The sequence below is a fragment of the Dicentrarchus labrax genome, unplaced genomic scaffold, assembly GCF_905237075.1.
Source record: "Dicentrarchus labrax unplaced genomic scaffold, dlabrax2021, whole genome shotgun sequence".
NCBI classification, from domain to species: domain Eukaryota; kingdom Metazoa; phylum Chordata; class Actinopteri; family Moronidae; genus Dicentrarchus; species Dicentrarchus labrax.
The window spans coordinates 18,925,931-18,943,072 of record NW_026136708.1 but is presented as its reverse complement, the minus strand read 5'-3'; the positions used below and the strand labels follow the sequence as shown (position 1 = coordinate 18,943,072).

General features: G+C 39.0%; 1 protein-coding gene across 2 annotated transcripts in view; it reads left to right on the top strand.

Annotated features, from left to right (window-relative positions):
* Positions 1 to 17,142, top strand: part of fig4a (FIG4 phosphoinositide 5-phosphatase a) — a 48,902-nt gene that overhangs the window by 13,651 nt on the left and 18,109 nt on the right. For both annotated transcript variants that reach the window (XM_051408669.1, XM_051408668.1), the window contains 9 exons: positions 627 to 789; positions 4,315 to 4,412; positions 6,890 to 7,023; positions 7,756 to 7,872; positions 9,577 to 9,622; positions 10,070 to 10,218; positions 10,870 to 11,036; positions 15,268 to 15,406; positions 16,725 to 16,783. In XM_051408669.1, the coding sequence (XP_051264629.1) occupies positions 627 to 789; positions 4,315 to 4,412; positions 6,890 to 7,023; positions 7,756 to 7,872; positions 9,577 to 9,622; positions 10,070 to 10,218; positions 10,870 to 11,036; positions 15,268 to 15,406; positions 16,725 to 16,783 (1,072 nt within the window). The remainder of the gene's footprint in view (positions 1 to 626; positions 790 to 4,314; positions 4,413 to 6,889; positions 7,024 to 7,755; positions 7,873 to 9,576; positions 9,623 to 10,069; positions 10,219 to 10,869; positions 11,037 to 15,267; positions 15,407 to 16,724; positions 16,784 to 17,142) is intronic.

Sequence of the window (17,142 nt, the reverse complement as noted above, 5' to 3'; positions counted from 1 at the left end):
GCCGTCAGACAAGTGAAGCCAAAGCGAGTGCAGCCCTCATTAATATTATTAATTTCCCCTGTGGTTGCTCTGCTGTGTGATGACCAAATATCTGCTTCCTTGGAAATATGAGCTTTTGATCTTATCACATGATCTTCCACAGCAAATGGGGTTTTCCTTGTCATGGACTTATAGGCGTTCAAATTTCAATTTTTTGTGCGCTTTAAGAAAAACTTGTTAATCTTGATAAACATCATGTGATATGCTCAAATGCTCAAAGCAGCATTGATTTCTATTTCCATTTTTTTCTAAACACTTCATGGGCTTCCTCATCCATGTCGGCTTAAAAGCTCAAAAGTTCAGAGTTCATGATTGTCCTTGGGAGCAACAGTTTAGTAGCTGTTCTGGAGCTTTCAATTGTATTACATGGTCTTCATCCGAAGATGAACATGATCAAGATTGAGATTGCCAATTCACTATCAATGAGGATTTCTTGAACTGCTCAAAAAAAGGAAATCTGAACATCTACAGTTGCTGATAAAGATGTAATGATGGAAAGGGCCAGAACAGCAACTAAATGGACCGTGTGGTGAGATTGTTCTCTCAACCTTTTTTGTGGTTTCTTTATGTTTTTCTGTTGTTTGCAGGGGGATGTGGCTAATGAAGTTGAAACCGAGCAGATCGTCCATGACGCCTCAGTCATGTCTTTCACAGCAGGAAGTTACTCCTCATACGTCCAGGTGCGAGGATCAGTCCCGCTGTACTGGTCCCAGGACATTTCCACCATGATGCCAAAACCCCCAATACGATGTAAGACTCTTGCTAAACACCACATATTTTTCTAACATCAGCACCTTCTTTGCTATCCAGCATCAGAATAATTTGTTTAAAAAATCGTGTAGGAAAAAGAGTTGTCATCGCTTAGGTGATTGGCATTTTGCTCTTTATGGTGCCCGACAACAGCTTTATAACGGAAAAGGTTGAGAATCAGCAAACTACTCAGGCTTTGATGGAACATATTATTCATATCCACTTTGCCCTTATACATAAAGACAGATAACAAATAAATACTGATAGTGGTTAAGGAGCAGGTATTAAACTACTTATGTTTTTTTAATGTATTCATTCTAGCAGTTGTCCAGGACCAGAAATAACCTTGTAGGAACGGAGGAAGATTATAACTGGGGAAAACTGCATTCAAACAAGAGAGCTTTATATCAGGGCCATTCTTCTTAACCACTGGAACACAGATTAAAAAAAATAAAAACAAAATAGGTGAAGGCAGGACACCTCCCTCTTGGTTTTCATCTTTGTATCCATTCTCTTGTCTCATTATAAGGAGGATAAAAACACAAAACCAGGGCTACAGGGAGATGATCAGGTCTCTGAGACTGATGACATTGGAGACTGCTGCGTGTGTTTCTTATGTGTGTGTGTGTGTGTGTGTGTGTGTGTGTGTGTGTGTGTGTGTGTGTGTGTGTGTGTGTGTGTGTGTGTGTGTGTGTGTGTGTGTGTGTGTGTGTTTCTGATGTGTTTCTGATGTGTGTCTGATGTGTGTGTGTGTGTGTGTGTGTGTGTGTGTGTGTGTGTGTGTGTGCATACACAGGGAGCCATTGGGTGCTTGCATGTGTACAATGCCTGTATCAAATCATAATCTTTTCTCCCAGTTTGCCCTTTAAGTCATCCCCGGATGACATTTGCTTGTGTGAGATAGAGCCACTGAGCGTGTCCCTAACATCCCTTTGTGTATCAACTTACCTCATCATCCTGCTCCCACTTTGATCCTTAAAGACAGTCCTTATCTGACATTTCCCAAATGTTGTCCAATTCTTGCACCGTCGGTATATATTTCACTCTGTGTGTGTGTACATGTGGTTTGACACAGTCTGACCTGGCATTGGTATGCTCTTTTAGATTATAGTTTTGCCTTCACTGAAGATTTGTCATTTACTAATACATATTTGAGCGGATGAAGAAAATAACAAGAGAGTATGAATAAATTATTCATGTTAGGTTTGGTTTGCATATCTGCTCTGTAAAAAAAAATTCTTCTTTATTTTTAATTTGTTGGTTTTATGGTGGAGCTCCTCTTTTTGCATTAACCAGTTGAAAGTTGTAGTAGATTCATATTCACCATGCAGACAGGATAGTGATATCAATCTTTTCATCTAACTCTCAGCAAGAAAGGGACAAATCGGATTTCCCAAAATGCCTTTTAATAACCTACCTGAAAATCTAATTTCAGCTAGTTTAGATGCTGCTGTGGTCCTTACTCGTGAACAGTGTACTGGTAACAAAACATTGTCTGTCAATGGCTTATGAGCACTTTCCAGTGCAAGTTTGTGTATTTTATCTGTTTGTTCCCCCCCGCTATCCATCAATCACATACAGTGACATACTGATAAATCAATCAAATTGTTCCCCAAAGACTTTTTTTCTTTTAACAATGAATTTATACATTATTTTTGACTGCAAAAAAGGATCACTTTAGATAACCCAGTTTAGACCAAAGATTGACAGTGAGATGAAACTATTTTAGAACGTTGCAGGGAAAAGTTGAGGTGGTGTTAACTTGCCCATCTCAGCTCGACTCAAGCCGGCTAATGGCGTTGCCTCCAACTCAGCTCGTCAAATCAGGTTTGCTAAACTGTCAGAGTTTTGATTGGAGGAAATAAGAGGATAACCTCATCAGTTTGTTTGAGGGACAACCACGTCTGTATGATACAAGTCTCAAATTAACTCAAATAAAGAGCACCCATGGACGGCTCCAAATTCTCAAACCTCTTGTTTTGTTTTGTGTTTATGCCAGCAAAACTGGAAATGCAACTGTAGTAACTCACAGTCACTGTCCTCATTCATATTTTAAGATGCTACAGCGCCTGAAAAGCTAGAAGGTAGAATAGGACTACTGTCTTCGCTATGGGGACAATACACCGTCTCGTCTAGTTGAATTGGTGTAAACTGGCGGGTTTGCAAGTAGTTGTTGTTGTGAATCTTTGTTCTGAACTGGCTTAATTGTAATTTCAGTTGGCCTTGTATGTGCTGTCTACCACCACTGTGAGCATTGTGAAACTGAAATGAAGCCTCAACAATTCAAACCTGGTTGCAGCTCAAGTCAGACAGATAATCAAGCCACGTTCAATACAGTTGTAATATTTATTTGATTGTGATGTGGGCTGCATAGAATGACAGCTATTAGACAAATCTAGGTCAGAGACGTGGTAGAGAGACAGTGGTAGCTCAGTGTCTGTGCATGCAGAGTACATATCAGACATGCATTGCCCATTGCCTCCCATGACTGTCAAGACCTATTGTTACATAAGTGTGTGTGTGTGTGTGTGTGTGTGTGTGTGTGTGTGTGTGTGTGTGTGTGTATATATATGTATGTATATATGTGTGTAAATATATGTGTATGTATATATATATATATAATGTCTTTCTTTATATATATATATATAAATAAAGACATATATATATATATATATATATATAATGTCTTTCTTTATATATATATATATAAATAAAGACATGTTTATATATATATATATATATATATATATAATGTCTTTATGACTGCCCTGGACTGGGTGAATGTCTTGGTTGTGAAGGAGATGACCTTAATGGGCGACTGTTCTTCATCGTCATCATCATCATTATCAACATGAGGGCTGAGTAGACGCAGTCCACGAAATGATGATGGATTGGTAGTGTAGTTACCTTGAAAACTACCTGCTTGAGCACGTGTTTGTATTGTCAGGCTTCTAGACCCCTGTGAGCAACTGTATGGGATGAACTGTGGCGCCATCCGACCTGCTCCCTCTAATCTTTCTTCTGGCTGCTTCACTGGTCCAATTTGATGGCAGGCTGCAGGTGTGGTGTGGGACTCTGCAGGAGTGGCAAATGAAGGCATTAAACTTGATTTTAAAATAGGAGGCAGGGTACACCCTGGACTGGTTGCTGGGAGGTCACATAGAGAGACAAACAGCTGTTCACACTTACATTCACACCCAATTTAGAGTCACCAATTAACCATCAAATAGGTTGAAGAATGAAAATGGATGTGAATGCATGTAATGGTGAACAATGTGCAGGACCAGTGGCAGGGAGTAGAAGTAAATTTGCTTGCTCTGTAAAAATGTGAAATAGGTTAGCCCTATTAAAACAAGTTACCTCATCTACTTACGTTTACTTTTTCTTACTTTAGTGAAGAAGCTTGAGTTTTGAGAAGAAGCTTAACTAACAAATGAAAGATACTGTATCATTTTAAACTACATAATAAAATGTTATACCCTGAATGTCCTAAATAATAAACAAACCGTTTGACTTCTCTTTCAGTGGACCAAGCTGACCCATATGCCCATGTAGCTGGCCTCCATTTTGACCAGATGCTGCAGCGGTTTGGCTCTCCTATCATCATCCTCAACCTGGTCAAGGTAAATCACACACACACACACACACACACCTTTTTGAAAAAATACTGTGACACAATTGTAATGCTTTGAACAATTTAGCAGAGGTCACACAGGTGCTTGCTCAGGGACCCTTTTAAATAATACATTCAGGACATGTGGAATTACTTCTGTGGAGCTACATTGTGTGGTCATAGATGGTATCGACTCAACAGGTCACTATTATCTACACTGGTTAAGGATTATGCGCTTTGAATTTGTAAACCCGTCTATATTCTGTTCTGTTTAAATTTCACAAGAATTTCTGACGAGATCAGAAGAAAATATAAAAAAAGGAAGAAAATGTGTATGTGAGATACAGATTAGATCAGTTGTGGATTGTTCAAGTGTTCAGTTTGTGGAATCACTCGACAGGTTGTTATCTTACACTGTGATTGGCTAATTGTCCAAGCGCTGGATTGATATTGGGGGGTTAGTCGTTCTTGTGGAGACTTTCACCATCACAAGAGATTTTCCTGGTGGTGGGTGATTACTAGCAGTTGAAATGCTAACTTGAATATTGATTTCTCTCTGCATCGCTTTGAAAACCCACACGGCAGTGATGAAAGGGAAGACATCACTGCACACACCTGAAAAGACACACGTGGCTTTTATCCCTTTGACCCTTTACATTATGTTGCTGTAAAATCAGCACCAACCAAAAACTCATCATCTATCAAACTGCCCTTGAATAATGAAAAGGGTTTATAATATTAAAAATAATTAAATTTCAAGAAATAGTAATGATGACGCTTTAAAACGTATGATGCCTCAAGCTGTTCCATCTTAAAAAATCCACAATAAAGTAATTAAAAGGTTGCATAAGAAACTCGTTTTTTTTTTATGTTCATCCCTGTGTGCAACACTGTTAGACATCTTTCATTTGAGCCAGTGTTGTAGCGTAGCCTTTTCCGCATAGACACACACGGACACGATTGGGCACACAGCCATACACTCTGTAGCTTTGGTTTCAAGCTCACGTTGTCACTCCCAATGGGAGCTGTGTGATGAGGGACCAATCACAGACCTTTAGAGGTCCGCACAAGCTGCAGCCATGTGATGTGTGGAAACTGTGGGGAGCAAGGGAGGGGGCGCCCTGATTATACACTACACCTTCCTCTCTTAACCCACAGAAGACAGAAGGAAGAAGGAATTGGCAATTAACCGTGAAAGCACGACAGTCCATCTCTCCATGGTGGTGACATGGGTCGGCACGACGGGTTCATGGTTTTGTCATGGGTTGGTGCGTGTTTCTGAGTGTGTATGTTAAGAGAGGAAGAGTGCACATGGCCAAGCATGTGAATCAGTTTTTCAGCTAGCTAACTTAATTAGAGTCACTTTGTTTTGACTTTTACTCTACCCACATATTTAATTTATTAATTTAATTTAATGAGGAACTCAAGATCAAAATCTCTGTCCAAACTGGAAGCAACCAACATAGAACCAACAAAGAGCTAAGTAGGAGGGATAAAGAATATAATAATTAGTGCTCATTCCCTCCATTAAAATGCCCACTGCTCTAGCCTATATACATGTGCATGTGTGAATGTTTAGATTCATGTTATTATTCATGATCTGCGACTTCACCTTTGTACACCCACACCAATGATTATTTCTGTGGCATGTGTATGCTGGTTGGTTTATACCTGTGAACATGTGTGCTTTTGTAAGTATATGTGTAGTGTATCTACACACTGTAATGTCTCATCTGTGCCTAGAAAGTGTTTTTTTCAGAGTGTGTGCATGTGCCAGACTGTATGACATGCTCTGCTTGAATGGGAGAGGAGATGCATCAGTAATTTGACTGGTTGCTGTGTTGCTTTGCCGCTGCTCGATGTGTGGATGGAGATGTGAGCTGCTAATGATGCATCCAAGCCCATTATCACCCAGGGTGATCAGTCAAAATGGCACAGTGACTGGAGAAATAACTTATAAGTTAAATGACAGTGTGACTACATGTCACTGAGGCACACTGGATGTGTGCATATATATATATATATATATATTTGTTTATCTTTTTTTACCTCAATTAAATATCTTGACCTCAGAAGCAATTAAACCAACAGCAGTAAAGCTTTTCAGATGAGTTTAGTATAGACGTATATGCTATAGTCAAACCAGTTTTTTACAACAAACTTGACAAAATGGACATGACATCATGTTGTCATTCCATATTTCTTTGCAAAATGTAACTGTAAATTGATTCTTGCAACTCAATTTCCTCCATAGTCGCTCAAAACAGAAAGAAAAGACCTGAATATATCTTTGTGAATGCATCAAAGAGACGACATCTGTCACATGTCTGACTCTATGTGCTGTTGTCCTCATGGGGCCTCTTAAGCAACTGGAATTCTTTTATAAACGTACATTCACACCTTTCAATAAAATCTCCATCGCTCTTTGGTGACGCAATCAGTCATGCAGTTCATGTGACATAAGTTTGTCTCTCTATTGTGCTACAGAAACGAGAAAAAAGGAAACATGAGAAGATTTTGAGTGAAGAGCTCTACCCAGCTGTGATCAACCTGAATCAGTTCCTCCCTCCCGCCAACTGGATCGACTACATCGCCTGGGACATGGCCCGCTACACCAAGAGGTTGTTACATAAAATATTTCAATTTAGTGAGCGGAAATTTGCTTATAAACCAGCTTTGTTAGTGTCGTATTTTTGCCATTAAAATATAAACCTCACCTGGAAAGAAGAAAATGCCATTAGTCAGTAACTCTTAAGCTGCAAGACTGAAATCTTGGAAATCGGACATTTTTGGCCTGAATTAAACATCATGCAACCTTTACAGTACAACTACAGCCAAAATATTTTATTTTTCTTAAATCTTATATGTTTCATTGTGATAATGAATTTGCCAATTTGGCATTTTGAAATTATGTAAATACATTTTTAGAAAAACACAAAATTAACTTTTCCACCAATTTTCTCTACAGCGAAATGGCCTCCCGTTAATGCCAGAACCCCATTGTATGTGTGTCGTGGAGGTCAGCGTATTTTGCATGAGTTAAATTTCATTAAACTGAAAAACCTTGTGAAAAAGAGCAGTGTAGGCAGCACCAGAAGAACTCAGCTGATCTCTCTATTGTAAATAAGCTCTCTGAAATGTTGCACTATTAGAACAACTATCCCCAGAATTTGGCCTTGCTTGGCTTCTGTTAAAGCCTTAAAGAAAGTTACATATATTAGACATATTTACAAATAAATAAGAATATTACAGAAGCCAGAGGTTTGTTACATCATCACTGTAACTCAGCTACAGGTACAGAAACACAAAATTGGATATGTATTGATATGAACTTCCCTTTTTTTTGCTCTTAGTAAGTTGTGCAACGTCCTGGACCGTCTGAGTATGATAGCAGAAAACGTGGTTAAACGGACAGGTTTCTTCATTAACTGCTCCGACTTCTTCTGTCATACCCTCAGACCAGATGACAGGTGAGCCTTTTCTTATCCTGTTGTTCTGTTGTTTCTCTTAAAAACACAGCATGCTGACACACGCATACACACACACACCACACACACTCTTTTGGACCAGGTTTTAAGCTTTGTTCAGTGAGGTCTTGTCTGTAACGTGTTACGATTCCATATGACGCCAACCTTTAACCTAAATGAAACTTATTCAGAAACCTCTCATGACTCACATTCTCCTCGTTTTAAGCAAGAAAACTGTTTAAATAATCAGAGGTCACAGTGTGTCAAAATGAGAGAGGGTAGCCGATTATGCACCAGCAATGTGAGAAAAAAGTTTAAGAAAAAGGAACCATGTGTGAGACCACACCACCATCACCAACTTTCTATTCATACATATTCAGAATCATACATTTATCGATACTACTTAATTTTGAAACTCCCCAGATATGAATTTTTAATGAGAATTATGCCCGATGGCAGTTGTGTCGCAGAGTTTTCTGCTAACGAGCTGAGTAGATTGCCGTCCATGTACTTAACGCATGGCCCTTCCATTGTCTGCGTGTCTTAATCTCTCTCAGCCAACATTACCATTCTGTTACATAACCTAACGACCACACCGTTGCCAGTATTTAACACCCTCTCTTTGCATTACCCAACACTATCATATTCTTTGTAATGCACTTCGCTTCACACTCATGCACATGTGCTCTCATATACACACACAACCAAATCCTGCATAAGAATGTTTGTAGATACACTTACAATAAACTATAACTATAGCACCTGTAGCCTTCGTCACACGTATGAATTAGATTTTTAATAATGTAGCTGATCAGGGAGATTTGATAACATTGTCTTTTCCTCATCATACTGCTCTTGTCTGTCCTCTAACCATGTTTTCTCACACAAAACACATACATACTTGATACTTAAATTACAATTGCCCATTGGTCAGGTCATTGAGTTCATAGAACACTTTGTTTGAGATACACTTTACTTTAAAACCCACCGTTCAACAACTATTGTATTTATCTTCAGGGCTCCCCCTCTAAACAATGTAGATGCAGTTTTTCTCGCTTTGCCTGTTGCTGTTTTTTGTGAAGCACTTTTTAAGAAGAAAGTGCTGAATGAGAGTAGAAGTATTGAATTTGGCGGAAAATAACTAATAAAGACAGAACCTAGAGCCAGAAGTGGTCAGTGCTGGTCTCGGTATCTGACTGCTCTTGGACTTTAAAATCTAAAATATGAAATTCATCAGGCCTTTATTTCAGAGAATATATTAAATAATGTTTTCAACATCTTGTAAATGGCTATTCACCTTTTTTGTCAAGAGTTAGATGAGAAGATCAAAACCACTCTTCTTTTATACTTCTCTGTTCTTCTGCTCTTCTGTGCTACATATAAGGCTACAGCCGGCTGTCAGTTAGCTTAGCTTAGCATGAAGAAGTATGGGGAAAACGGCTCACTAACTAACATGTTATATCTTGTTTACTTAGTGCAGACAAAATTCAAGTGTAACAACGACAAGTTCTGGTTTTACCTTTTTAAATATAGTATTAGTAATTTATTTACATTAGTACTGTTTTCTGGCTGCCAGCTTTAGCTTAGTTTTTTTTAATACAGACATGAGAGTGGTATCAGTCCTCTAAATCTAACTCACAAAAACTAGTCATTTTTACTTTTTCAGCAATCTATTCTTTAAGTTGAATTAAATGTCTTTTTTCTCAGGTGGGGAGATTTAGGTGGACACATCGCAGCCAGTGGACGGGTTCAGGTATGCCACATAGCAAACAGCTTTGATGTAACTTCCGTTTCATAATTCACCTTTTTTTTTGGAAGACACTGTTTATCAGTTGAATCATAGAAGGTAATAAACTTGCATATGAATTCATAGCATTGAGATTTCTAGGCCAAGGACACAGCTTCTGACTATAACATTTATTTAGAGGAGGCTCTGCATTCATTGCTATCGCTGCAAAACTATGCCAATGCATTTAGCTGCATAATGAGGGGTTTTGTGAGTAATCTTCCGAGAATGAGTTCTTTACTGTAATTTAATTGCCAGCACTTACTACACCAATCCCTGCTGTAGTTAGTTGTTCAAAGTATGTTATTCCTATGCAGTGCACATCATTACAGTAGCTTTTTCCAAGTTGAAAAGTTGTCTTTTTCCACCTTAATGAAGTGGTGTCTGTAAGTTTCTGTGTCTTTGTTGTTGTAGACCGGCGTGTTGCGGACCAACTGTGTGGACTGTCTTGATCGGACCAACACTGCCCAGTTCATGGTGGGGAAGTGTGCGCTGGCCTATCAGCTTTATGCACTGGGAATGATTGACAAGCCCAAACTCCAGTTTGATACTGACTGTGTGAGGTAAAGCTCTTTATTTTATAATTTATTTTGCCAGTCAAAAGAAAATATGTATGTAAAATATGTGTGTCTGTATGTGTGTGTTTTTTCCAAGCGGCAAACCTCCGTGGCTGGCAAATTAAGCATTAAACATTATCAGCATTTTAATATAACTCACCTGTTTAAATTATATTAAGGCTTAAAGTTATGTATAACTAAGAACAGGTGGATGCTGTCACAGGCGGATGGTTTTAGTAACCAGGCTCATTCAGCCTGCCTCAGCTCCACCCACACTCCACATATTTGACCGTTTTTTGATTAACCGGAAGCAGGCAGAGTCAGGACTTCCAAGATGCCGATCACCAGAGCCGACCACACTGAGCTTCACAACAACTCTTTAGAAAGCTATAGGTGGCGTCATAGAGACTAGGTCCCTTTTTAATTATACAGTCTTTTTTTTCTGTGTGTGTCTGATTGTGTTCAATCCCAAAACTCACCTTAATAAAAAAAACAGCAGGCAAGATAAATATCAGGATCATATTTTGCCTGTGTTAATATCTCTTTTTGTGTGTGTGTGTGTGTGTGTGTGTGTGTGTGTGTGTGTGTGTGTGTGTGTGTGTGTGTGTGTGTGTGTGTGTGTGTGTGTGTGTGTGTGTGTGTGTGTGTGTGGCCCAGGTTGTTTGAGGAACTGTATGAGGACCATGGAGATACTTTGTCACTGCAGTACGGCGGCTCTCAGCTGGTCCACAGGGTCAAGACCTACCGCAAGATCGCTCCCTGGACACAACACTCCAAAGACATCATGCAGACACTGTCACGCTACTACAGCAATGCTTTCTCAGGTGTGTTACATACAGAAGCATTCCTCTACTTGGAATTGCTTTTTCTTACACACATGCACAAACATAAATAAGGTAGGACTTCTGTCATGACACCAACATTATTTAAGCCTCTTCCCTCCCTTAAAGGCATACTATGCAAGATTTGTACCTTAATATAACAGCTTCAAAGTCATTTCGATGGTAAACGAACTCGTAGTATAGCGAATCATCCTGATAGCAAAGCTGGGGAGGGACGCCGTTGGCAGAACCAGCAATGCAAGTGTGAAAGATGGCGTCCTGCCAAATCTCGAGAGAATCACAAATTGTGACATACATTAGCGACATAAGAAGCAGCCTCAATGGAAGACGTTACCTGGTCAGTAGACATCTTCGGAGTCTATCTTTGCCGCCTGTTCGATGTCCGACGCTTCCATCCTACTGAACATGTACCGGTATACAGGGGGGAGGGGATCAGGCCGTGAGTGCAGAGACGCAGAGCCGTATATAGAGACGGCTCTGGTGAGTGGTATTTACGACGTTAACGTTAAATACAAGTACTCCGCAGCGACTCTAGAGGTAGCTGGTTGACAAAACCGGAAAACTGCATAGTATGCCTTTAATTTCACAGTATATGGTAATGCAGGTTACTAACGTTTCATTTTGATTATGCATACCCCCCTCATTTTCCATCCCTTTGCATACACTTATACAGGAGTAGATTACACACATGCAGCACATTCAGGTAATATATAGATAAATAAACACACACAGCCCCCCTGATATTTATATTAAAAATAGTCCTCATAATGCATAACTCAAAGTATTTTCTCAGTATATGGAATAAGACAAACTTTCTGAAAAAATTTGGACAAACCTTTGGAAACAGTGTGACTTTGCTCTGCAGTCCCTACATCTTGGAGCTGATGTAACTTATTTTAATTTAACACAACACGTTGTGCAAGTAAGAAAACGTCATAAAGCTAAGGAATAGCCACAACTGCAAAGGCAAGTTAGATAGCTCAGACTGTAACCACATAAGCTCGGCTCTGATTGGTTACATGGAGCGTTCATACAAAATCCTATTGTTGTACAACAATATGTATTCATCCACTCTGTGATATAAAATAAATATAAAAATAAAATCTGGTTTTAAAATGGCAAAATGTAAACATACACATTTCAGCATCTGAAGCTAAAGCAGACACTATCATATCCAGCATTGCTCCCGAGGACTGTGGGTGCCGGTAAACGGTGCGTTCAAAGCCATTTCTATAACATTTGCAATGTTTTAATAGAAGCCTCTGAATTTATTGTCAACAGCTGTGAAAAAGGCATATTTTGAGGACATTTGTTTTAAGATATTGTTACCTGGAGAAATGTTTAAATTAGGTGAATTGATGTTCTTCTCTCTCTTCCAATTTGCAACTGGAATCTAATTGCCAATCAGTTCTTGATAAAGTGGCGCTGCTATGCCCGAAGTTTGGATTGTAATAATTATAAATGACACCCTAGCTTGTAGTTAGATGCAGTTTGCCTATGAAAATGTTCATGGGTGTTTTCACAGTACATTGGTGACTGCTTCACATCAAAGGGTAGCATTTGGAGCCACAGAAATGAAGAAGAAAGTTGTGTAATGTGTATTAAGCCAGGCGTAATAGAGCTGTACTACTTGACCTACTAAGTCGACCGCCTCTCTGTCTCTTTGCTTTCGACTCTTGTCATTCACTTTATTTTGAAAAATTGGAATGTTGGTTGGTTGTCGTGCAGAGCCGGGAAAGTAGCAGATTGTTTATTCAGACTGAAATGTCAAGTCAGAGAGGCTCATATGTGGCAGTGCGCGCACACACACACACTCTCTCTACACACACACACACACACACACACACACACACACACAGACTATCATATACACAAGTACTCAATAGTCCTTCGACGTAGTAGTGCCATGACCTATATATCAGATCTCATGATTTTAAGTGGTTGACTAAGATGACTGTTGCCCTGTTGTGCCTCTGCACTCTCTGCAGAATATATAAGGGCAAAGAAGAGAAAGAAAAAGAAAAATAGTCTGAGGACCAGCTAGTGTCTGCTGCCAACCTGCCCTTTTACTGGGTCACAAGATCCTTTACTTTGGTTTATCACCAAATTCCTACAAAACTAATGACATTCCTATTGGCTGTACATTTAGCGCCAATTAGGAAAATGTTCGCATGCTAAGATGGTGAACATGATAAATATTATACCTGCTAAATCAGCATGTTGGCATTGTGATTATGATAGTGTTACCCCCCTCTGTTACATTCCCAGACATGTGCATGCACTCTGTGTAAGGCCTGCCTCTGGGCTGTTTCATAGCTCACTCATTGGCTATCCTGACACAGTAAACATTAAGGCCTTTTTTAGAAGTCTGAAACAAATGTATCATCTCTGATCTGAAAAAGAAATGTCTGTACAAAAATATTTGATTTGGTGTGAAAGTGCCACATGTAACTGTTACTTGATTACGTTGTGTTGGCTGCAAACCAATATTATTTACCCACATATGTTATTTATTAATTAATTTATTTTTACAGATCCATTTTCCTGATTCCTATCAGAACATATGCCCCAATCATCCAGCAGTTCACAGTGAATAACAGTGCTCTGCCAAGCACTCCAAGCTTCTCTCTGACTCACAAATACATTTTGGACAGAAAAACATACAGTACACACTTCCATATGCTTTACAGTCTTCTGTGTTTGTTTTTATGTAAGTGAAAGGGGGGAAAATGTGCTGAAATTTAACAGACCTATTCTTTACTGTGGCATTTCACTCCCACACTAATACATCTTGTGAGACAAGGCTTTTTATCAATGATTTCTGTTGCATGTGTATATTATGTTCACATGTCATCCAGAACTCTCATCTCCTGATGTGTTGAATGAATCTCAGGCTGAAAATTACCGAGAGAAAAAGGCCTGGTAGCAGGCTTTAATAAAAGCCAATTTAGTTTCTAATTATTTAACGTGACTGTTGGAGCAGCATGCACGGGGGCTTCACAGTCGGGGGATGGATTAAATGCCAACAACATGCTAAACACGTGCCCCATGCTGAACACACAGACATTCACAGAGATTATCTGAGCACGCTCCCAGCAGCATGTTGTGTAGTGTGGTGGTTCATTACTGGTAATATCCCTGTTAATGGGAAGAGGACGCATAGTTGAGTGAGTTCAGCTTTACCTATAATTCATTAATTGGCACTTCTGCAGTCTCTGCTCTTTTTTTCTCCACATGACTGGCTGGTGAAGTGTGTCTTGAACACTGAACTTTAAAGTTCATATTATGAACAAGCGGGATTTTGTAGGTAATTTAGCTCACTTGTTATCAGTGGCAGAATACCAGGCTGGTAAAGCTGATAAAGCTCATGTAGCTGAAAACCATTTCGTGATTAATGACAAATACATTTTAAATTCTTCTACCAAGGCATTATTCATTCAAAACGTTCAAGTGTAAAATTAAGCATAAAATTAAAGTATATATAATATGTCACTCGTGTGTAGTGTGGACCATATTATATAACACACATTATACAAAAATATGTCATCGACATATTGGCATCATGTCTTGACAAGTTTTAATAATAATAATCTTAACACTTATTAGCCTTTTCCAGAGCTTTCCAACACACCTCAGGGTCTTTATCAGTGGATTGATTTTGCTTGGTTGCTGTAGTGGCGGCTTAGTTGTCATCATGAAACATAAGTTTGTTCCCTGATGACAGAGGGTAGCGTACAATATACATCTTGAGTCATATTGAGCACACTCCATCCTGATGAAGAACCGTGAGTTGCAGTGTGCCTTAACCCTAACCCTAACCCTACACCGCTAGTTGCCACTACATCCTACACACAGGACCTTGAATCAGACTATTTGGTCCATAAAATTGTGAAAAATGCTGGTTACAATTGTCTAAAGCCCAAGTTGATTATTTTTTTGTTTTAGTCTAAGCACAAAAATGTAAGACAAACATTAACCCTAACCCTTAATAATAAAATAGTCTAGGTAAGAGACTAATACATTTATCAACTCATCATTTCAGCTCATTTTTTCAGTATACAAAAATCACTCAGCCAGACTTATTTAAACATATCCCTCAGTTAACTTCCTCAACTAATTTTAGCCTTATAAATTCTTTCCTGTATTACCATATATTATATCTTTATGTTTCAATATACATATATTTTCATTATTATGTCCTGTGCTCCTCCAGATGCTGACAGACAGGATGCCATCAACCTGTTTCTCCAAGTCTATCAGCCATCAGAGTCCAAGCCGCACCTGTGGGAGCTGCCCACTGACTTCTACCTGCATCAGAAGAACACCATGGCCTTGCCCCAAGATAGACGCAGGTAAACGTACATACTTGTATTCTTACAAACATGCAACAACTTACCGTACACATACTGTATGCACAAATCTAAATAAGAACCCACTTACATAAATATATCTGAATACACAAATGCAGTTATATACTGCATATGTGTTTGAAAAACTGGATACACGTAATGATACATACACACACACACACACACACACACACACACACACACACACAAAATACCTCTTTCAATTGCTCTTAATGTTTTGAATGTTTGTTGTGTTTTTGTGTTTGATTGAATAGCACAGGTGGAAATCACTCACCAAAGATTAGTACCTGCACTGCTGTTTCTGAAAAGCCTTTTTTAAAAAGCTGAGGCTGTACATGGTTGCCACGAGTAGCGAGGTCGATGTTGTTTTTGCGGTCGTTCCACTTGATTGCTATATCAAGCAATGGTCACAGTGCTTCGGCCTCAAGGTGTAATTATGTGTGTGGCACTCCTGAGGTTTGCTTCATGGCTTACCACCACAGCCCAATATGTTGTCCACATTACTGCAGCCACCTTATCTAAATAGGGCTTTTAATGGAGGCCCTGAGAGCTTGAAACACTACAACTTGAGAAAACACATAAAAATGCGCAATGTGGTTTTTTTTTTTTTTTTTTTTTTTTTTTACCTTTAACATTTTAACATTCTGGCTCTTACCGTTTGCCATACCTGAACTCTTCCACTGTTCTTTAAAACCAGGCAAATCTTTCTGTTCAGCCTTGTTGCGTTTTACTGCTTTCTAACAATAGGATTAACAAAAATATTTCTCTTTTCTCTAAAATATTTATGTACCTGCTCTATAAGTATCATTTATTTATGATGCAAATGCACAAGGTGTTTATGTCATATATACAGTATGACATACATACAGTATATATGACACAAAAAGTTTTCCTCCTCTATATTGTTTTCGTGCTTACATAAGAGTAGACCCAGTTATCTGCTACATGCCACTAGTTTATGTAGCCACAATGAGCCAAGGTAGGTCAGCCATTATGCAAAGAAATTAGAATAGCTGGAGCCGAATTCAATTTGGCAGCCACACAGTGGGCTTTTGCTTTCAAGCTCACCTAAGTAACACATCACACACTAAATCATAATCAGTCCATTCACTCAAATTGGTCATATTAAATAAAAGGCAAATGGGTTTAGGAGTTGTACAGTAGGTGGTCCAACCAAGTCCATTTTCATATCTAGGTTATGTTAAGTCCCAGAAGAAACAGTGCAGACTGCAGAACACACATCAGTCAGGGGACATTTTTGTGTAAAGTTTTAACACTTCTGTATATTGTCTGTTTCCAGCTACACACTGTGGTGGTCAGAAGGAATCTTATCCTACCTTCCTGTGGCCTATGATGAAGGTATCTCTTCAATATATGATATCTGTAATAATATTCTCATATGTAACGGAAAGATATCTGCTATTTTATTAAAATTGTTTGTTTGCATTTACCATTGCCAGCATGATTAAGGGAAAAGCTTGACGATATTCTACATCTTTTTTTATTGTCAGCAAATCCCATGAAAAGACACAAACCTAACAGTTTATCCATCTCTCGGTGCTTTCCAGCTTCCTCAGCCTGTCTGTGGCTCAGTCCCAATCCCATCTGTTTCTACTGAAGACAAATCTGTCAAAGAGTCATGCTACAGTCATGCTCAGTCACAGGCACAGAGGTGCTTTGAGCTGAATGCTAACATCACCATGCTTTCATACTGATGT